The 23,189-nt window shown below is 39.5% G+C and overlaps 1 protein-coding gene across 3 annotated transcripts in view; it reads left to right on the forward strand.

Annotated features, from left to right (window-relative positions):
- SYDE2 (synapse defective Rho GTPase homolog 2) overlaps positions 1-22,749 on the forward strand; it is a 63,182-nt gene extending 40,433 nt beyond the window's left edge. For 2 of the 3 annotated variants that reach the window (XM_089337111.1, XM_089337112.1), the window contains 3 exons: positions 4,617-4,798; positions 8,104-8,335; positions 15,379-22,749. In XM_089337111.1, the coding sequence (XP_089193237.1) occupies positions 4,617-4,798; positions 8,104-8,335; positions 15,379-15,875 (911 nt within the window). In that variant the 3' untranslated portion in view covers positions 15,876-22,749. Of the gene's footprint in view, positions 1-4,616; positions 4,799-8,103; positions 8,336-14,746; positions 14,795-15,378 lie in introns of all 3 variants that reach the window. The other variant, XM_051856300.3, reaches the window with a different exon arrangement.
- Positions 22,750-23,189: the final 440 nt, after the last annotated feature.

Consider the following 23,189-nt stretch of genomic DNA (forward strand, 5'->3'; position numbering starts at 1 on the left):
ACCACATCCAGGTCTTCTACAAGGGTTGTAGGGGTCCATGTTCTAGGGTTATTATTAGCTGCTTCCCAAGATGTGCATTAGTAGGAAGCTGGATTAGAAGTAAAGCAGCCAGGACTTGAGACAGGCACACCAGTATGGGATGTGGGCATCAAATCAGTGTCCTGACCTACGCCACAGCAACCTGTTGCTGTGCCAAATGCCTGCTCCCCACCTTTGTGGTTTTTGTTTTTAAGATTTATTTATTTATTTGAAAGGCAGATTTACAGAGAGAGAAAGAGAGGGAAAGACAGAGAGAGAAGTCTTCCATTGCTGGTTTCACTCCCCAAATGGCTGCAATGGCCAGAGCTGGGCCAATCCAAAGCCAGGAACCAGGAGCTTCCTCCAGATCTCCCATGTGGGTGCAGGGGTCCAGCACTTGGGCTATCTTCTGCTGCTTACCCCGGCACATTAGCAAGAAGCTGGATCGGAAGAGGAGCAGTGGGGACTCGAACCAATGTTCATTTGGGTTGCTGGTGCAGCAGACGGAGCCTTAATCTACTATTGCTGCTCCAGTGCCTACTCCTCACCTTTGTCTAAAGAAAGATCTTATTGGAATAGGGTTCACCTCACCAACCTCACTTAATATAAATACTCTGTTCCAAATAAGTTCCATTCTGAAAGTAGTAGGGGTTCAGACTTCCATGTATCATTTTAGGAAGATACAATTCACCCCAAAACAACACTGTATCCAAATTCCATGAATTACAAAATTTTCTCATGTTAGCTGCTTAGAAAAAGAACTATTGCCTTCCCTTTGTAAGCTCCTAGAACTGTTCTCTCTAATCTAATTCCTTCCCCAGCCTGGGTGGTTGCCACACCTGCGTTTGCCAATCAGTACTTTCTGCTTTGGCGTCCTTGGACTTCTATCTACCTCTCAACTTAGCTGGACTGTTGAGCTTTTCTTGGTTTCCATTTCCTCACTGAAACCTAGAAGTCTCTCAAGACAGCAAGCTGGGGCAGGTGTTGGCACATCCTCTTTGGTTCCCATCTCTCTGAGATCCCTATCCTTCTTTGCTTGATGTCCAGATATTTTTGTCTGTTTTCAGATATTGCAAGTAGATAGGTAAAAATCTAGTCCCTACTCCTCCATCATGCCTAAAAGCCCTAGTCTGCTTTGCTAGTCTATATCTGGGTTGCTGATCACTCTGTGTGTGTGTGTGTTGTGTGTGTGTGTGTGAGAGAGAGAGAGAGAGAAAGAGAGAGAGAAAGAGAGAGAAATCATACAAGATTGTATCTTGGTACCAGTATAAATCAATAGACTTCAAAGTTAACTAGGCTCTAAATGGTGCCTCTAAGTAATTCTGTAATTCTGTGTTTTCTTATCAGCTATCTCTGTCTTATTCAAATATCTTCTTTTCTCCAACCTCATGTTGCCTGTGTCACTCTTAGCAGACTACATTGCCTCCCTACCACACAGAGTAATAGCAGCCATCAGTTGGCTTGGCTCATGTCTGCCCAGGTGGAAGGCATGCACCGTGTCCACTTTCCTTTCTGTCATTGTGTAGAACTGATCTTCCTCACATCTTGGACTAATTCCTTCATGTGTTCTCAGGCATATCCTCTTTCCTCTTTGGGGACTTTGCTCAATAGATTGCACCCCCTTTCTCTGCTTTACATTAGCATTTAAATGTTCAAGTGTCTCCCATCTTTAAAGAAAAATCCCAGCTTTGATTCAGCTTCTCCCCGTCCTTGCTTCTCTATGGTTATCACCTTCTCTCAAAGCCAGATTTCCTAACAGGTTGTCTATATTTCTTTCTCTTTCTTTATTTCTTTAATGCCCATTCACTTCCTAACCAACTGCAACCTAAATTCAGTGTCCTTTATTCCCTTGAAACTAAGGTTACAGGTTTTGTTTTCTGTTGAACATTTTTTGGTCCTTATCTTACATCCTCCTAGGATCATTGTTTTGTATAGCTAGTTACTAATACCCACTGCTTTAGAATTGCAGAGGAATGTGTTAAGCATGTAGGGACACAAGCTGGGGCCCCTGGAGATGATGATTTAGTACAGCTGGCACAGGGCTTCATAATCCATTTTTTAATGTTCCTTGATTTTGTGCAGCTGGTTTTGAGAAATACTGTTCCCTACAGTTTTTATCTAACCTGACTGTTGGTAATCATTTGACACCATACAGTCTTTCTTGAGACCTACTTTCCTTGACATCCTTGGCAATATATTTGTCTTGCTCCTCCCACCCTCATCCCTGCCTCTTCTCACCACTCCAGCTTCTTTCACCTTCAGCCTTAGTCACCTTTGGAAGATCTTCCCTGACAATTGGAAAGTTGATGTAATTCAGGGTTCATTTTTAGGCCTCCTCTCCTCACTCCATCTGCCTTCCCTGATAGACTCAGTCATTTCCAAGTTCCCAACTGTTGTCTTTTTTTTTGTTAAAGATGTATTTATTTTAAAGGCAGAATAATGGGGGTAAGGAAAGGAGAGAAAGAGATTCCATCTACTGGTTCACTCTCCAAGTGCCCCCAATAGCTAGGTCTGGACAGGGCTGAAGCCAGGAGCCAGGAACTCCATCCAGGTCTCCCGTGTGGGTTGCAGGCTCCCAGGTATTTGGTTCATCATCCACTGCCTCTCAGGATGCATTACTAGGAAGCTGGATTAGAAGCAGCAGTGCTGGGACTTTGCCTGATATGGGACGTGAGCATCCCAAGCAGTGGCTTAACCCACTGTGCCTCAACACCTGCCACCTCTAGTTGTCATCTTTTTTTTTTTTTTTAAGATTTATTTATTTATTTAAAAGGCAGAATTACAGAGAGAGAAACAGACAGAGAGAGAAATCTTCCATCTGCTGGTTCACTCTCCAAATGGCTGTAATGACTAGAGCTGGGCCAGGCCAAAGCCAGAAGTCAGGAGCTTCTTCTGGGTCTCCCAAGTGGTGTAGGGGTCCAAGGACTTGAGCCATCTTCTGCTGCATTAGCAGGGAGCTGGATCTGAAGTGGAGCAGCTGGGACTTGAACTTGCACTCATATGGGATACTGGCACTACAGACTGCAGCTTACCCTGTGATGCCACAGTGCTGGCCCCCCCAAGTTGTCATCTTTAAATTGGTCATTATTTGATCTGTGTCTCTATGCAGCTATTTCTTGGGCCTCAGATTTTTCTCTCTAGCAGGCTTGAATGTACCATGGATACTTTAAGTTCTTTATGTTCAAAATGAAATTATTTTCTCTACCTGCTAAAACATAGTTTCTATCTTTTGTTCTTTATTTCAAGTCTTGTCACTAGTATCTACCCACATACTCAAGTCCAAACCCAGGAAAGGAACAATCTTACTCCTACTTTTTCCTCAAAATTAAAAATGCATATTTGATTTAGTGGTCTTGCTTTGAGGATTTATCCTGCAGACATACCTACATTCCTATAGTGTGATGAAGGTCATTCATTGTGACATGTGTAAGCATAATAAAATATTGTAAACAACCTAAGTATAGCTATCTATAAGGGGTTGAATAGATGAAAGTAGATATCCATACGCTGGAATACTATGATGTGGTTGTAAAAATGATTGTGGAAGCTCTCTGTGTACTAAGAGGATCTCAAGGATATGAAGTTAAATGAAATAACAAGAAACAGAACAGGACACGTGCTATCTTTTATGTTATAAAGAGAGTAGAAAAATATATATCATTTATATTTATATAAATGAATACTAGAATATATAAAAATGAATGAATAATTCACGTTACTATTGAGTTTTTTAAATTATCAAATGAGATGCTTCCTCTATGATCATGCTTATGTTCAAAGTAAGCTTTCAGCCAAACTGAGAGCAAGTTCTGAGTCAACAAGGTGGATATTTAGATTTTTTTGGTGTCAGAAATATCTCCTACTTTCTCTTGTGGTCACATTGCAGCCCATTGTTAATATCTTATCTAACTTGCTTGTCTGTAACCAGCACCACGCTTTCTTGTTTCCTCTATGATAGATTCTCTCTTAGCTCAAAACCTGTTATGGTGTTTGGAATTCCTTCCCTCACATTTTAATCATAAGTCTGTGTTTCCCATTCTTTGCTTATGGTTTTATTTGTGTGGTTTTAGCATTGATTGTTTTTTCTCCAGTATGATAGTAGAACATTAGAAATTACTCAACCATCCAGTGTATCTGTTTAAGACACATCTCTACTGGCAGGCACTGTGGCGCAGTGGATTAAAGCCCTGGTTTGAAACACCAGCATCCCATATGGGCGCTGGTTCTAGTCCCAGCTGCAGCTCTCTGCTGTGGCCTGGGAAAGCAGTAGAAGATGGCACCCGTGTCGGGGACTGGGAGGAAGCTCCTGGCTCCTGGCTTTGGATCAGCATAGCTCCAGCCAACTGGGGAGTGAACCAGTGGAATGAAGACTTCTCTCTCTTTCTCTGTCTCTCCTCTCTCTGATTTTCAAATAAAATAAATAAATAATTTTTAAAAAGCTGGTATTTCACTATACCACTTTTTTATTGCTGCTTTTGTTGTTCTAAGAATATTTAAAGTTGGCTATAATATTGTTTTTTTTAAAACATCACCATAGTTCTTTTTTTTCACTCTGAAGACCAATCACTGATTGCTTCTGATTTATTTATTTTCTAAAGGTGTTCTTAAGGATTACCTTAGAGAACTTCCTTCTCCTCTGATAACAAAGCAGCTTTATGAGGCTGTATTAGAGGCAATGGCAAAAAGTCCTTTGAAAATGTCATCAAATGGTTGTGAGAATGACCCAAGTGACTCCAAGTCCACTGTTGACCTGCTGGATCATCTGCCAGATGTTGAGAAGGTAAGCAGAATCAGTACACATCGTTCCTGGAAACCAGTTATTGGAGCTAAAAATAATTCTTTAGGTATTTGACATTTGTGGTACTCCTGAGTTTAAGCTCTGCCTCTGTTGCTTTTAACCCATTATTTCCCATTGTCTTACATATTTTAGGACATCTGTAAAGACTTAAATCAAGCAATAAATATACCACTTATGGTAATTTTGAAAGAATACAGTACCATTGAAATATTTGCAGAATTGGAAACTTGGTACTTAATAAGTTAAAAGTCTCAGCCTAAATCTAGAACTCCTTCTCAAACAGAATAAATCTTCTATGTATAAGGTTTTAGCTTAGGCATGAATATGTCCTATAAATTTTTAAAGTATATTGTTACCTTTTTAAAATATTATGTCTTTTATAGAAAAGTAGAACAGTGTAGAAAATATTAAATTGCATTTATCAGTATCCCAAGACAACTATAATTGATATTTTTATGTGTTTCCTTCCAGTATTTTTCAGACATGGTATACGTGGCTTAGCCTAAAGACTTAAGCAACACTCTCCCCTTCAAGTTTTTCTTCCTTACCCCTTCTCCAAAATTTAAATTTTAGGAACAGCATCATCAGGAGTGTCTGCAGTAGAAACAGAAGGGTGGCTAGGCCTACAGAACCAGCCTTAGCCTGACTTTAGCTGTTGTCCTTTAGAACAAAAGGGTATAAGGTAAAAGGACAGCTGGGCTTTTGCAGATGAGGTCAACATTGCCTACCTTTCTTGTCACATGTGGGCAGAAAATACAAGCACGAGTGGGTGGAAATGTAAAGCCCAGTGAATTTATTTACTAGTTTACTACTGCTGGTGGCCTGGGAAAAGCAGTGGAAGATGGCCCACGTGTTTGGACCCCTGCCACCCACATGGGAGACTCGGAGGGAGCTCCTGGCTCCTGGCTTCAGCTTGGCCCAGCCCTGGCAGCTGCCATTTGGGGAGTGAACTAGCAGATGGAAGCTCGCACTCTCTCTCTCTCTCTCTCCGTCTCTCTCTGTAATTCTGACTTCCAAATAAATAACTAAATCTTAAAAAAAAAAAAGAAAATTTAAAATTGATAGAAGAAAGAAATCATTGTCTAGGCCAAAATAACAGTAATAAAAATGATAACAAATTTTTATTAAATAGTATGTGATCAACAGTGTAATAAGGTGGTTTTTTTTTTTTTTTTAAAGATTTATTTATTTATTTGAAAGGCAGAGTTACAGAGAGGCAGAAGAAGAGAGAGAAGTCTTCCACCTGCTGGTTCACGTCCCAAATAGCAGAAACGGCCAGAGCTGGGACAGTCCAAAGCCAGGAGCCAGGCCACCAGCTGGGAGCTAGATCATAAGTAGAGCAGTCAGGACATGAACCGGTGCCCATATGGCCCCTGATTTTAAATTTTCAAAACAAACATTGTGAGGCAGTAATACAATGAATTCCTATATACCCTTCACCCCATTTTCCCTATTAATATTGCACATTAGTATATTTGTCACAATTAATGAACCACATCCTGCTAATAATGTCATTTTGATTTTTTCTTTCATTCTTTTTTCTTCCTTATTTTTCAGCTTTTAAAATTATAGTCATTAATTGGCACTCATTTCTTCCATATAACTGCCGAAGAAGAAATCACACACTGATTTTGTTAAATGATTGATCATATGCCATTAGTTCAGAAAATGTTATTCCTTTCCAGCTATTCTTAATTCTAAATAATCATTCTACTTGTTGAGTCAATTGCCCTTATTAGTTTCTGTAAGGATTAGTAACATTTTTTATTTATGTTTTTAAGAAATTTTTTTTATTTATGTTTTTAAGAAAGATTTATTTATTTATTTGAAAGGCAGAGTACAAACAGAGAATGGGGGGGGGAATATCTTCCATCTGCTGGTTCACTCCCCAAAAGGCCACAATGGCCAGAGCTGGCCAGGCTGAAGCCAGGAGCTAGAGCTTCTTCTGGGTCTCCCGTGTGGTTTCAAGGGCCCAAGTACCTAGGCCATCTTCAGCTGCTTTCCCAGGCACATTAGCAGGGAGCTAGATAGCAAGTTGAACCACTGGTCTTGAACCAATGCCCATATGATATGCCAGCCACAGCGCTGGTCCAACAACATGTATTTTCAGTAAAATTTTTCTCATTTCTAACTGTACTATTCTTTCCCTTTTTGTGGTTTGCCTACTTAACATATTTATTAGTTAAGAAGTATACTGGCCTTTTGAAAATACATCTTTTGTAATCTGGGTCATTCCACAACTTGTGTTCTGAAATAGTTATTTCTAGATTTAAGATTATTATCCAGTACTTCCAACCACATGATTTACCTGTACTTAAAATGAACACCCTTACCCTAAAGCTCTTTCTTTTACAGCTTTTGCTGCTGTCATTATAGAGAAGGGAAGAGAGAGAGAAGTTCATGATGTATTTTCCTGGGGACTCTTTCTGAAATTTGGAATGTATCTATTAGCATTTTATACAGTGTATGTTTAACATTTAATTAATTGAATTGTATTATTGGGACATAATTTAGGTCCTATATTATGTTTCTATAAGAAAATGTATTTTACGTTCCAAACATCCAATTTACAAGCAAACCATTGAAATAACTCTTTTAAAAAAGTAAGAGGATAGGGCCGGTGCTGTGGCACAGCAGGTTAAAGCCCTGGCCTGAAGCGTCGGCATCCCATATGGGTGCCGGTTGTAGTCCCGGCTGTTCCTCTTCCGATCCAGCTCTCTGCTATGGCCTGGGATAGCAGTGGAGGATGGCCCCAAGTCCTTGGGCCCCTGCACCCACGTGGGAGACCCAGAGGAAGCTCCTGGCTCTAGGCTTTGGATCAGCGCAGCTCCGGCTGTTGTGGCCATCTGGGGAGTGAAGCAGCGGATGGAAGACCTCTCTCTCTGTCTCTACCTCTCTCTGTAACTCTGTCTTTCAAATAAATAAAATAAATCTTTTTTTTTTTTAAAGTAAGAGGATGCCTCTCTATATTTTCGTTTATAAATTGTGTCCTTACTTACAGATACACATTCTACCAGAGGCTACATTTATACTGTAGTCACAGATTATTTGAAATCATTACAGTCATCTGGTTTTGTGAGCTAAAGAGAAATGTATCTTTTCCAAGAAGTTAAATCAATCCCCTGCGGCTTTCTAATTTTCATGGGTTTGCAAGCTATCAATTGAGGCTCCTTTGAATGGTCTGTACAGAATATTAGAAATAAAGGAAATGACTGGAAACAAAAAAAGAAATTGTGTCCTTGAATTTGCCCTTCTGTGACTATATTAAGTAACTTAATTTAATTTAGGCAACCCTAAAGATGTTATTGGATCACTTGAAACTGGTGGCTTCTTTCCATGAAGTGAATAAGATGACCTGCCAGAATTTGGCCGTGTGCTTTGGACCAGTATTATTAAGTCAGAGGCAGGAGACCCTCACCCACAACAACAGAGTCTTCACTGATTCAGAAGAGCTTGCAAGTGCTTTGGATTTTAAAAAACATATTGAAGTTCTTCATTACTTACTCCAGCTTTGGCCAGGTACATGATTGTCTAGAAATGTTTTTCTCTTTCAGTGATAAGGTGTTTGAATGAGCTAATCATTCAACATGTCCATATGTGATTCAAGAAAATCTGATCTGGATTTTGCTTTTTCAAATATGAATTGGTATCTGGTTTTAGTTTTTTCTGTTTCAGCTTTCTGCCTTTGCTGATAATTTTGTGGATATATAGCTCAGTACACATTTTAGATATAATCAGATCTGGATTTGAATTTATTAGCAATCTGACCTTGGATAAGCTCCTGAACTTCTTAGAGCCTCAGTTTTGTCTTTTGTCATACAGATTTAAAAATGTGTTGATAGACTTTGCATGCAGATTATATAAAAGACTGTGTACAAGGTACTCAGGATATCTCTTAACACATAACAGATATTCAGTAAATATTAACTTTTTACTCTTCAAAATTTTAGTTTAACTAGTATGAAGCAGAATTCATATTTCTCCAAGTTCTTTCTCTTGATATCTTTACTGTATTCATGGTTATTCTTTAAGTTATTCCAGCTTCAACTGGTAATTTTCTTTGATTTTAGCTTTCATATCCATCCATTATTCCAGTCAATAACCAAAGCTGATAATACTAATAATATCTCTTAGGTAGTTTCAGCTCTAAAATAGATATGTATTTAATTTGGTGTTCCATAAAGGATCCTGTATTTAAGGTCCACAATTTTCTGGTCCTGTAGTATCTGCTGCTTGCCTCGACCCACACTGCATGAGACCATGAAAGGACTCAGGTGCTTATGGTGGTAAATGTGCCGTGGAATCAGCCTGGATCCATGCCTGGACTGTGGCACTGGGCTGAGGGGTGGGTTCAGCTTCTCTAAGCTTCAGTTTGCTTCTCTCTAAATAGTGCTGATGTCAAGACTGTTGTGAAGATTGAGATAAATAGCACGTAAGGCACTGGCCAAAGTGTTTTAGCACAAAGTGAGCCCTTCATAAATATTCCTTGTTACTCCTTTATTGATATGTATGAGAAGACAAGACCAAAGTGCAAAGCAATGCTTCATCTAGTCTTTTAAATTGTTTTTTACTTATTTATTTATTTTTGAAAGGCACAGAGAGACACATGCACAGAGGAAATGTTGGTTCACTCCCTACAGTACCCACAACAGCCAGGGCTGGGCTTGGCCAAACCCAGGAGCCCAGAACTCAGTCTTGGTCTTCCCTGTTTGGCAGGGATCAAGCACTGGAGCCATCTCCCACAGCCTTCCAGAGCACACCTCAGAAGGAAGCTGTATTCGAAACAGAGTAGCCAGGACTTGAACCAGGCACTCTGAAACAGGATGTGGGCATCCCAAGGGGTGATTTAACTGCTGTACCAAATGCCTCTCCCTCATCTAGTCTTTTAAAACAAATTTAATTTATTGTAAAAGTGAATTAAAATTAATAAAAATATTCAACTTTTTAAATATTTACACAGGCTTACAAATTATTTCTAATTTGTGTTTTACCTGAATTAGAGTGTATTATTAATTATTTTTAAATCCTCAATGAAGATTCTCTGGGTAATTGCACTGATTTCTGCATCTGACACTCAGCATCAGGAATCTGTAAGAATGTATGTTTCCTGGCTTTTTCTAGAACTGCTTTTATTCTAACTAATATCAGGAGTTGGGAGGAGTCATCTTACCACGATCACAAGTGAAAGCTTCCTTCCCTGGAGATGCCATTAAGTTTACTATTCACACCTGAGTTCTTTGTCATTCATTGTGTATCAGAGTTTTAATGCCATTTTATTATTTTATTATAGCCATCATAGTTTTGGGTTAGGGAGTAGAAACCCATGTTATAGAAAAAGCAGGTTCAGATTTCATAATCACTCTATTTTAATGACAACCTTGAACATTATCTCCTAGTTACAGCACCTTATTCCAAGGTTTTGCGTTGTTGGCTTTAAAAATAACTGTTCTTTTTTCCTATGACTTACTATTTTTCTTTAGCTGTAGTACCTCAAACAAAGGACAGACCAGGACAGCAGGATGAGGGGAGAAACAGCAAATAGTGTTGCCCTCTCAGTCACCTGCTATTGAATTAAAGAAAAGGTGGAGATTGAGTAATTGTGGTATAGTTACTGGACCTGATGAACTTGATGGTGACGTAGACCACATGGTGAGGACTGGGCTGTGTTGCCCATCTCCATGCATTCCGTAGAAGACTTTGGCTTTCCCTGCTGTGTACCTTATTTTTCTTTTTGGAACTTCCCTCACTAAAAAGTTAGCAGTTTCTTTTTATTGTGTGGTATATTTTATTTTATATATTTTAACTTTTGGCCAGAAGATAATTTGCTTTGAGATTTCTGTTTGAAAAAATTGTGTCTTCAAAGTAATTAGTTACAACCCCAGCACATCAGCAATGGAAGGTGAAGATCGCCTTACCAGTAGTTTATCAAATTGTTCTCTAACAAGTCCTTAAGGTTCTTTTCTTTGCAAGCAGCTTTTGGGGCAAGATTGTCGAGCAGAAAGGAAACACCCTTTTGACCCAAACAGTCTTTTTTTTTCGTCTGTTTTATGTCTTCATAAAACCTTTTATTTTAAAAATGGGTTAGGGACTATGTTTTACTTACCTTTATATTCCTGGGCCATAGGACATTACTTGGTACTGACTAGAAACAATTTATTTCTGTTAAATAAAGTAGTTTAGAGGCTAATAAAGTGATTAAAAACAAATGTGTTGGTAGAAAATAAGACAAGGAAAAGCTGTTTCTTAATACTTTTTGAAAATTTTTTCAGCAACCTTATAGTGTTTTTTATTTTGTTCTATTGAAGGTGAGTAATCAATAATAATGAAAAAACTACAGCTTTTCTTTTGGAGTTAAAATTAGCCATTGTCTCTGTACGTTTGATAGGAAACCATTCCAAGATTAGTAGTTTTTTTTTTTTTTAACACTTATTTTATTTATTTGAAAGAATTACGGAGAGAGGTAGAGACAGAGAGAGAGAGAGGTCTTCCATCCTCTGGTTCACTCCCCAAATGGCCTCAACAGCCAGAGCTGAACCTATGTGAAGCTAGGAGCCAGGAGCTTCTTCTGGGTCTCCTACGTGGGTGCAGAGGCCCAACCACTCGGACCATCTCCCAGTGCTTTCCCAGGCACATTAGCAGGGAGCTGGATCGGAAGTGGAGCAGCCGAGACTTGAACGGGTGCCCATATAGGATGCCAGCACTAAAGGTGGTGGCTTTACCTGCTATGCCGCAACGCTGGCCCTGAGGATTAGTAGTTTTCAAATGCTAGTGACATTGATTTTTCTTTTCCTCTTTAATAAAAATATTTGTTTATTTGAAAGGCAGAGTGACAGAGAGAGAGAGAATGAACACACACACAAACACACACATGGAAAGACAGACAGAGGGAGAGACAGACAAAGAGAAAACCTTCCTTCTGCTGATTCACTCCCCCAATGGCCTCAACAGCCAGATCTGGGTCAGGCTGAATCCAGAAGCCAAGAACTCCATCTTGGTTTCCCACATGAGTGGCAGGGGCCCAAGTGCTTAGGCCATCTTCCACTGCCTTCCGAGGTGCATTAGCAGGGAGCTGGACAGGAAGCACAGTAGCCAGAACTTGAACTGGTATTCTGATAAGGGATGCTAATGGTGGCTTAACTTGCTGCACCACAATGTCAGCCCCAAAGTTGATTTTTCAGAAATTGAATTTATGTCTGAAATATGTAAAATATCAATCTAAGTGATTTCTCAAGTATCAGTTTATCAGGGCCAGTGCTGTGGTGCAGAGGGTTAAGCTACCACCTATGATACCAGCATATACCAGATTCATACCAGAATGCTGGTTTGAATCCTGGCTTCTCCACTTCCAATTTAGCTACCTGCTAATACACCTGGGAAAGCAGTGAAGGATGGCCCGAGTGCTTGGGTCCCTGCCACCCAGATGGAGTTCTGAGCTCCTAATTCAGGTCTGGCCCAGCCCTAGCCATTGTGGCCATTTGGGAATGAAACAACAAATGGAAGATCTCTCTTTCTCTCCCTCTTTTTGTACCTCTGCCTTACAAATAAATAAATAAACCTTAAATAAATGTATCAATTTAGTGATTTCTGAAATGTATTCAAGAAAATATACAAAATGTTTGACAAGGGTCTCGACTGAAAACAACCTTAGGTAACTAGCAACATGATTAATCTAGATTTTTAGAACAATTTATTTATTTTCATTTTATTTGAAAGGCAGAGAGAGACAGAAAGAGATCTTCCATCTGCTGATTGATGCTCCAAATTCCCACAACAGCCGAGGCTGGTCCAGGCCAAGGCCAAGAGCCTCCAGAATGCAATCTGGGTCTCCCCTAAAAAATGGAAGGGAACTAAGGACTTGACCCATCATCTACTGCTTGCTTGCTCTCTCTTTCTCTTTCTTTCTTTAGATTTATTTATTTATTTGAAAGACCTAGTTACAAAGAGGCAGAGGCTGAGAGAGAGAGAGAGAGAGATCTGCCATCTGCTGGTTCACTCCCCAGATGGCTGCAACGGCTGGAGCTACACCGATCCAAAGTCAGAACTGGCACCCACATGGGATGCCGGCACTGCAGGCTGCAGCCTTACCCACTATACCGCAGCGCCGACCCTGCATCTACTGCTTTCTAGGGTGCACATTAGTAGGAAGCTGGTTCAGAAGTGGGACTCAAACTGGGTACTCTGGTATGGGAGCTGCTGCACCAAATGCCTGCCCCATAAATATGGATTTTTGCAGGCACACTAAGACAAACTTGAGACAGAGACCATCCCATCTGGTTAGGAGAGTACTGTAATGTAATGGGTTGGTGAAAACAGCAGACGCGACAGTTAAGCACTAAGAAAAGCAGGAAGAGACTGAAGGGAAAAGAGTGAGGAGACAGTAAAGATGAACAGAAGAGACCAAGGAATATGAATCATTAAAGAACAGAAAAATTCAGACATCCATTTTGCAATTATATCAGTTAATGGCATGGAACAGTCTATATTAATACTGATATTAAAGATCAGTTTAGGCCGGCGCCGCACCTCACTAGGCTAATCCTCCGCCTGCGGCGCCAGCACACTGAGTTCTAGTCCTGGTCCGGGCACTGGATTCTTTCCCGGTTGCTCCTCTTCCAGTCCAGCTCTCTGCTGTGGCCCAGGAGTGCAGTGGAGGATGGCCCAAGTGCTTGGGCCCTGCACCCACATGGGAGACCAAGAGGAAGCACCTGGCTCCTGCCTTTGGATCAGCGCGGAGCATCGGCCGCAGCGCGCCATTCGTGGCAGCCATTGGAGGGTGAACCAACGGCAAAAGGAAGACCTTTCTCTCTGTCTCTCTCACTATCCACTCTGCCTGTCAAAAAAAAAAAAATCAGTTTAAAGTTAATACCTGACTTTTCTAGAAAATTTTCATTTTTTAAAGATTTATTTATTTGAAAGGCAGAGATAACAGTGAGAGGGAGAGAGAGAGAAAGAGAGAGAGAGATCTTCCATTTGCTGGCTCACTCCCCAAATGGCTGCAATGACCAGGGCTGGGCCAGGTTGAAGCCGTGAGCCAGGAGCTGTTTACCTGTCGCCCACATGGGTGCAGGGGCCCAAGTACCTGGGCCATCCTCAGCTGCTTTTCCCAGGCTTGTTAGCAGGGAGCTGGATTGGAAGTGGAACAGCTGGGACTCGAATCAGTGGCCATATGGGATGCCCCCACTGCAGGCAGAGGCTTAACCTTCTATGCCACAGCACCAGCCCCTAGAAAATTTTAGATCAAGAGCTTTAAGCTATTTGTAATGACATAATGACCACAATAAAAATGCAGTAAATAGAAATGTTAAAAACATACCTCTGTCTCTCTCTTTGCCTCTCCTTTGTAACTCTTTCAAATAAATAAATAAATCTTAAAAAATGCCTATATATTGTTATCAAGGATTATAATAAAGTATAAGGAAAAGAAAATTATGTGGTCTCTGAAAAATATTATTACCATATGTCTGGAAATCTAGAACCGTAAACATGTTTGTATAGTTTTTCCATTGTCTTATTTTGTATAAGCATAAACAATCATTCATTATGTGTTGAAGTATAAAGTTGGAGTGTTATCACTGATTTATGTTCCCTTTATGTTAGTGATGGGAAGTATAAATGGAGAGACACTTATTAACAGAGAATAAGCAAGCAGAAAGAGAAAGGTATCATGGATGATCTTTAATAGCTGTGTTTAAGCATTTTAAATCTTTTTTATATGCAGGAGAACCTTAGACAAAAATTTTTTTGGGTATATCCAAAAGAGTAACCCATAAAGCCTTGGTTTATTATGAAGTAATATGTGTGTGGTAATTGTTCATGTGGCTATCACAATGCATATTCTAAGAAAAAATTAAAGTTAGCATGGAGAGTATTATTTGGAATTGTTAAATACCTGATAAGAATGGGAAAATAAAATATCTGTACTATTTTCAGGCAATAAATGAAGACTATTAGTAGCTAATGCTGTATAATCAAACTCAGGTAACAAGTAGTCAAGTTTAGCATTCATGCATTTTATCAAAATGAAATTTGGGCTGCTTCATAAAGTAAATTATGTCACTGCTGCTAATAGAGTTGCAAAAAAGCCCACAAAGGTCAGAACTTTTATAGTGATCACTTTAGATGCCTTTGCCTCTTTTAGATGTTTGCAGACAAAGGAACTTTTTGTTTTGTTTTCTTTTGTTTGTTCACCAACATGCCTTGCCTGCTTTTTGCCATAGCTTTTAATTTAGGAGAAGCTACCAGCTTAGCTGCTGTTTGAATTATAGTTAGACAATAATTAACTTGCACAGGAAGTTAATCAACATTGGCAATTTGTTTCGTTTTTGGGACATTATGATATAGCATGACTTAGCACCACTGAACGTTCTACTAGCTTCTATCCCTAATCTTGATTATGTCTGGTGTTAGGAAAAAATAACTATGGAATGCTTTATTTTGATAGTGTGCATGTTTTTGTTTTAATGCATGTTTGTAGTTGATTATTAAATGGCTTATCTTTAGCTCTGTTTTCTTAAGGCCAGCTGGATTACTGTCAATAAAGCAAATTTATTGTTCATTTGTAGTGCAACGTTTAACTGCCAAAGAATCACCTGACAGTTTGTTCCCAGAGCAGACGTCTTCTCTGAATTATTTGAGGCGGAAGAAAGAACGACCTTACATGCTGAATCTGAGTGGCACTGATTCATCCGGAGTACTCAGGCCAAGGCAAACCAGATTAGACAGTCCACTTAGCAATCGCTACGCAGGAGACTGGAGCAGCTGTGGAGAAACCTACTTTTTAAATACAAAAGAAAATTTAAGTGATGTGGATTATGATGATGTGCCTTCAGATTACAGAGAAAATGCAGATTACAGCAAAATGGATGGACCAGAAATAATGATTGAACAGCCAATTCCCATATCCAGAGAGTGTACATTTCAGACATATTTGACAGTGCAAACAATTGAGTCCACAGTGGATCGAAAAGTCAACCTCAAAGATCTACAAGAAAGTATTGATATTTTGATTGGCAATCTGGAACGTGAACTCAACAAGAACAAGCTTAATATAAGTGTTTGAGATTAAAGGGGCTTTATTTATTTATTTTAAAAATAATATCTTAAAATTTCAAATCAGTTTTTCCTTAAGCTTCCTACAGTGATGTTTTATTTTTTTTACTCTTGAAACCTTCAGTTAACTTCTACTAAATTAATGTGATTCAATCAGAAAAAAGCTATTCATTGATATGATTTTTACTTACTAGAAAATTGTTCTGAGGGTAGAGATAACAGGGACATGTTGGGATCTTGTAGTGATCTTGCCAACTCTATGGAGCTAAGTTTCACATGCACTTACAAGCAAACACGTAAGTCATTGGCCCATCCAGGCTGCTGGTCTTCAGAGGAACTGCTCTTCTGTAGCCGAACCGCGTTCCCTTCAGAGCAGCTGCTTCACCTGACTTGCAGTCTGAGTCCTGGTCACAGCAACATTGTTTGGTCACATTTCATTTGCAATGCAAATGCTGCTATTAGAAAACATTTTTATAAATAAGAGTGAAATTATGCAACTATTAATGTATTCTGTATTAACATTCAGTAATTATTTAAGCTTATAAAATAAATATTTTTATAATCCTGAAAATATGTATATAACTTATAAGTACATTTATATATAGGTACTAGAATGGGAGAAGGGACTGTAGAATCACATGTATTTTTGAAGTATATATGTCACGAGGCCAAAATTACTGGTTTAAAATGTCTTTTTGGACATTTAAGTTAAAGAAGATTTACATTAAAACACCTGGACAAAAAGCATTCTAGAAGCATCTTAATAAAAATGATAAGCTTTGAATAACAAAGTCACAATATCAGCTGTGAAAAGTCATCTTTTAAGTTGAAATCCTCTTACTCCTTAAGGTACTTAGTGCACAGATGCCTGCACTGGTGACCTAGATTTTAAAAAACCTTCATCTATTCTCTGCATTTTTGTATTCTGTTTTAAGTATTTATTTGTAGTAGCAAGTTCATACTTTGAGTTTATAATTCTCCCCACTTGTTTCCAAAGAAACCATTTTGCCAGAATACTGTGTTACTGATTTTTAAAAGTTAACTTATTTTGGCTAAGTGTGATAGTCATTGTAGCAATTGTAGCGGAGTTTGAAAATGTAAATTTAGGAGACTCTTAAGTTGAAATGTATTTTTTTAACTTTTATAATAAACTACAGACTATGTAATTTAAAAATTATAAATAAAATTTAAATCACCAACTTTAAGATGTAGCAGCCATTTACAAAACTGACATCCTGATATTTTTTCTAAATATTAAAGTATTTAACTATTTCTATGCAATATACATTGGTAAGCAGAATACCTTTTTATTTAATTTGAAAGTCCATTCATAAAAATATTTTATATGAAATTTTCATCTTCTTAAATCTTTTGTAGCATTCAGGAGAAAACCAAAATAATATGTGTCACCTATATGTATTGGTAAATAGGCAAAAGAAAGTACTTTTAAACGTTTTGTAAAAAACTGTTTTCTCCCTTTTATTTACTCTATCATGTGTAATGTATGATATGAATAAGTTGTTCCAGAAATGTAAACACTTTGTTAAAATATTATAATTTTGATAAAGCTATTAATTATAATGATTAAGGACCACTTATTTTAATATTCTTCTTAAACAAAGGTGTTAAAGTATTGTGCCATCATGGATTATCCTTAAATATATGTTTTAACCTTTATTTGTCCAAAATTGAATTTTACAGAATCTGAAACACTTTAAAGTCCATGTTGTGTTATTGTGTTATCATGCCATTTTGGGTAGGAGTCATCTTGAAGTTAATCTCTGCCGTCTTAGAGAATTCTGGACATGTGGGTTGTCTAAATCACCGTCATTACTGTAAACGTCTTTTATGGTCTCTGCTGCATCCAGAAGTGCTGAGTAGCTTCAAGTGCCTTTACTTTAAATCCTTTTTTGAGTCCCTAATTTCCTGGGATCTTCCTACCCTTGACTGTCAACTGTCATACCCTCTGAGCCTATCAGCTCTAATGTGTATAGGACAGAAAAAAATGTTAACTTTGGTGCATGTACCTGGATGCAAGTTCCAGTCAGTTCAGGTGGGTGGGATAGAGAGTGAATGCACTCCTCCCTGCCATCCACAGCGGTCCTCCTGCTCGGAGGTAACAGCGTGCTTATTGCTGCAGTGTCTTCGTTTGTCATTTAAGCAGATCTGTTGACTGTCCGTTATGAGCCAGCAACTGATGCCCTTCCTTCTCACCATTGTTGTTAGTTACATTTTAAATTATTTTTGGCTTCCTTTATAATTTTTAGTTTTTGAGAAACTGCATATGACTCACATTTTTCCTACATGTATTGATTCTAAAACCTGCAAAATAGGTACTAGCAGTTGTGCGGGATCATGTGAAGTATTCAGGGTAAACCAGGTGATTCGTCTTCTTGTGTGCATCCATCTCATATCCTGTAGGCTGTGCTGATTTAAGCAGAATATTCCAGCTTAGCGTTCAAATGGATTCTTTTTTCTTACAGCCACTAACTTCTCCAAATCATGCCCTGTGCTTTTGGCTTCATAATTGAGTTATGGCTATTGCAGATTTTAATTTTTCCTGGAGTATACAATTGTTTTGTAAAGCTTCTTGATTGAAGAAAATGCTTGATTTATGGTAACTTTTAAAAATCATACTGAGGCCGGCGCCACGGCTCAATAGGCTAATCCTCCTCCTGCGGCGCCGGCACACCGGGTTCTAGTCCTGGTTGGGGCACCGGTTCTGTCCCGGTTGCTCCTCTTCCAGTCCAGCTCTCTGCTGTGGCCCAGGTCCTTGGGCCCTGCACCCAATGGAAGACCAGGAGAAGCACCTGGCTCCTGGCTTCGGATCAGCACGGTGCACCGGCCGCAGCGCGCCAGCCGCAGCAGCCATTGTGGGGGTGAACCAATGGAAAAGGAAGACCTTTCTGTCTGTCTCTCACTGTCCACTCTGCCTGTCAAAAAATAATAATAAAAAATTTTAAAAAATAAAAATCATACTGAATTGAATTACCAAATTTGTTAGAGTACTTTTAAGCCCTTTTTCTAGGATTGCTGAATTTTGTATCTGTCTTTCCTTTTCTTTTTTTTTTTCAAAGATTTATTTATTTATTTGAAAGAGTCACAGAGAGGGAGGGACAGAGAGAGATCATCCATCCACTGGCTCATTCCCAAATGGCTGCAATAGCTGGGACTGAGCCTTACTTAAGCCAGGAGCCAAGACCTTCACCTGGATCTCCCATGTGGGCATCAAGGGCCCAGGTGCCAGAGCCATCCTCCCCTGCTTTTCCTAAGACATTAGCAGGGAACCAGTTTGGAAGTGGAACAGCCAGGATGTGTACTGGCACCCATATGGGATGCCAGCTTTGCAGCTGGCGGCTTGACCCACTATGCCACAATGCTGGCCCCCTTTATTTTTCTTGACAGAAGAAAAATACATTCTTCACTTTAACCTGAGATCAGGTTATACATCTTAACCACCTTTACCAAATTTGGACAAAATGACTTTTAGGTATCATCCTGGGGTATATTTTCTTTGTACTCCTATGTTAGTTCTACTTTTCTGTTTTGAATCTCTCTCTCTGCTTTGAATTTGTTTGTTTGTTTGTTTAAAGATTTAGATTTATTTATTTATTTGAGAGGAAGAGGCAGAGAGAGAGAGAAAGGTCTTCCATCCACTAGTTCACTCCCCAAATGGCTACAACAGCCAGAGCTTGGCCAATCTGAAGCCAGGAGCCTGGAGCTTCTTCCGGGTCTCCCATGTGGGTGCAGGGACCCAAGGGCTTGGGTCATCTTGTACTGCTTTCCCAGGCCATAGCAGAGAGCTGGATGGAAAGTGGAGCATCTGGGACTTGAACCAGTGCCTGTATGGGATGCTGGCACTGCAGGCAGCAGCTTTACCCACTATGCCACCACACCAGCCCCTGAATTTATTTCTTGGTTAGCGTATTTACAAGTGTTTTGCCCCCAGAATTGTTATATGGAAGATACACTTTGTGTCTTCATATGTGTGGAAAGACCATGATTTCTTCATGCTTCATTTTGATTGAGCCTACAGTTCTGTGTTCAAACTGATTTTCCTTACAGGTTAGAAGACATTTCACTGTCATCATCAGGTATCCATTTTTACATAATCCAGGCTAGATAGATAGTTGTTCAGACTAGAGGAGAAGCAATAAATGTCATAAATGGATTCCGGGTCTATTTTTCTTTTACTTTTTGTTTATTTTATTTGAAGAGCAGGGAGAGAGAGTTTCCATCTGCTGGTTCACTCCCCAAATGCCTGGCATTGGGCCATGCCATCCAGGACCCTGGAACTCCATTTGAGTCTACCATGTGGGTGTAGGGGCCCAGCTACTTAGGCCATCACCTACAACTTCACAGGGTACATGTTAGCAGCAAGCTAACAGGAGTGGTTCAAGCTAACAGGATCAAGAGTGGAGCTGGGACTCAAACCCAAGCACTCCAATATGGTATGTGGGTGCCCAAGTGGCATTTTAACTACCAGGCAAACACCTGCCCCTGTGGGTATATTTTGAAGTAGAAGCCAAAGGAATATGCCAGTGGACTATGAAGTGCATAGGGTCTGAGCAGCTGAAGGAGGGAGTTGTCGTAGAATGAAGTTGAAATCACTCCATATTTTTAAGATGTGTTCCTAGGGGTCAGCATTGTGGCTCAGTGGGTTAAGCGGCTGCTTGTGTTGCTCACATGCTGTATCAGAGTTCCAGTCTGAGTCCTAGCTGCCCTGCTTCTGATCCAGCTCCCTGCTGGATGTGCTTGGGAAGGCAGCAGTTGATGGTACAGTAGATGAACCCCTGCCACCCACTTGGAAGACCTGGATGAAGTTCCTGGCTTCTGGCTTTGGTCTGGCCCAGCCATGGCTGTTGCTGCCATGTGGGGGGTGAACCAGTGAATAAAAGATTGATTCATTCTCTCTCTCTCTCTCTCTCTGCCTTTCAAGTAAATAAATCTGCCTTTTAAATCAATAAATCCTTAAAAATATAAAAATAAAAGAGTTCCTTTTATTGGATGTTAGTATTATTAAAATAGTAGTTACCAAAATGCCTTACAGTTTCCTGCTGGTACACTAGTATTTCTGTAACTGGTAATGCTGTGCAGAGTCACTGCTGGAGTAACAAAGCAAGAAGACTTCATGCATGTTGAAGTAAAGTCTCACATAATAGCTGGTTTGGGAACTTTTCAGATTGTGTTAGTTTTATGTTAGGGACCCTAAGGAAACCAGGTACGGCACAGGTACTGTTTCTGGAAAGAATTTTATTTGCAGAACACAGATGACATTGAAGGTTAGGATTTGATAATTTAAAGTGCCAATTTTTGAGCACTTCAATATAATAAAGTAGCATTATGTCTAATCATAACAAGTCCTAATTTGGATCTTCCTGGCCTGAGGCCTGTGCTAACAAAAGAAAATGCCATTTCCCCTGCCCAGTTTTCATGTTGACTTCAGTAAGGCTCACATCTGATAAGCAGTTTAAGGCTACAAGAGTTCTTGGCTGCATTCTGACTTAGCCAAAGACTGACTGGCAAACTCAGAAACTTTTTTTTTTTAATTTAAATAATGCATCAGAGGAAAGAAAGGTTTTAGGGTGCTAATTTTTTTTTCTTTTTAATATCTTGATACAGGTGATGGTTACATACTTAGTGTTTGTGCCCCTTATATGAGTCATACTTTATTTTTTAAAGTCAGTTTTTAAGAAATAGGCAAGCTGAAAAAATGGAGAATACGCAGACACTCAGAGAGGTAGATGGTCAGACTGACAGCAGACAAGGCCAGCCATGCCTGGTCTTGGTGCTGCTGTTGCTGTTGCTGTCACCAAACAGCCACACGTGCACCACTGTGTTCATTATGAAACACCCCTGCTTTTCTGCATCGTTCCTGATTCAAAACCCTTATAGAGGCATCAGATTGAATCCCAGCTTCAAGGAGCAGAAAGTAGCTTGCATCCTTTCCCCAAAACTTCCACAGTGGTTAAACTCTGTGACTACGAGGAGACTGGCAGGACGAGCAGAACAAGCAGTGGCCAATGTCCACATCTGACCCTGTTCCCCCAGATGAGTCTGTCTCACCCACCGTAGCCCACTTGTCTCAACAGGTGTGAGTGCGTGTGTCCTGCAGAGGCATTTGAGTTTGTCATGGCTGATGCCCTAGTCTAAGCCACCATCATCTCAGTCTCTTCCTATGCATCTCCGCTATCACTCTCTTCTCCACACCCATGGTCCATTTTCTTTGTAGAAGCTAACGGAGTCTTAGAAAGATCCATCACCTCCTGTCCTAGGTCTTCTTCCTTGCTCTCTGTGCTCTGGCATTCCCTCCTGGGGTCCTTGCACTTGCCATTCCCTCTGGGAAGCTGTTTGTCTGGCTCATTCTTTGGTAGTCCCATTTTGTCATTCACTTCTGTGCTCAAATGTCACTTCAAAGAGGCTGCCTCTGAAAAGCAAATCAGTGCCCTGCCTGGAGAGTCAGAGGAAAAAAGGAAATGGAGATTTGTTTCTTGTAACAAGTACTAGTTATGGCACTATTTGATTAAACAAGAAGAAAAGCTTTCAGAAACTATATCCACACCCACTGTCACTGTTTGTCATATCACCCTGGTTTACTTTCATCAAGACATTAGCTGAAATTGCATTGTTTTACTTGCTTATTGTCCATGTCCACCCTCTGGAATGTAATCTCCATGGCAGCAGGGACCTTGTATATCTAGTTCATTGCAATATGTGTACGACTGTAACGGAAGATGTTCAATTAATTGTCAATAAATGAATGCCTAGACAGAGGCTTGGCGAGTGTTGTCTCCTTGTTAGGAAAAGACTAAGGATTGTAAGATGCAATGTCTGTAATTTAATAAATATTCACTTCTGAATAATAAATTACTTGTGGTTAAGAAGTAATGCTATCAATATTTTTTAATGATTTGTCTTTGGGAATTACACTGGTCTTGGGAAAATTAGTGACTTAAGCTACTGAGTTGGTAAAATTTGGGTAATGTTTCCTGTTTTTGGACAAGTATATGAAAATGTACATCTAATCAGTAGAAAGGTCTCTAAGAAAGATTTTGATAAAATACATCGTTTATTTCTTTACAGATATTGTGAACAAAATGTGTCCTGTTTTGACCTGTTTCATATATTAATGTGGGCTTTTTTTAGAAATGGAGAAAACCTACTTTTAATTTTATTAAAGGAAAATATTTCCATAAATTTAAATGAACCCTATACATAGAATTCTTCATTATTAGAAAGAATAACAGAGAAACCACTGTGCGGAACAGGTGCAACATTTAATGTTTTTATTTTGTTCAGTGTTAAGTGTTTGTTTTAAGCAAGT

Source organism: Oryctolagus cuniculus, chromosome 7, assembly GCF_051225735.1.
Source record: "Oryctolagus cuniculus isolate XC-2025 breed Fujian yellow rabbit chromosome 7, ASM5122573v1, whole genome shotgun sequence".
Lineage (NCBI taxonomy): Eukaryota > Metazoa > Chordata > Mammalia > Lagomorpha > Leporidae > Oryctolagus > Oryctolagus cuniculus.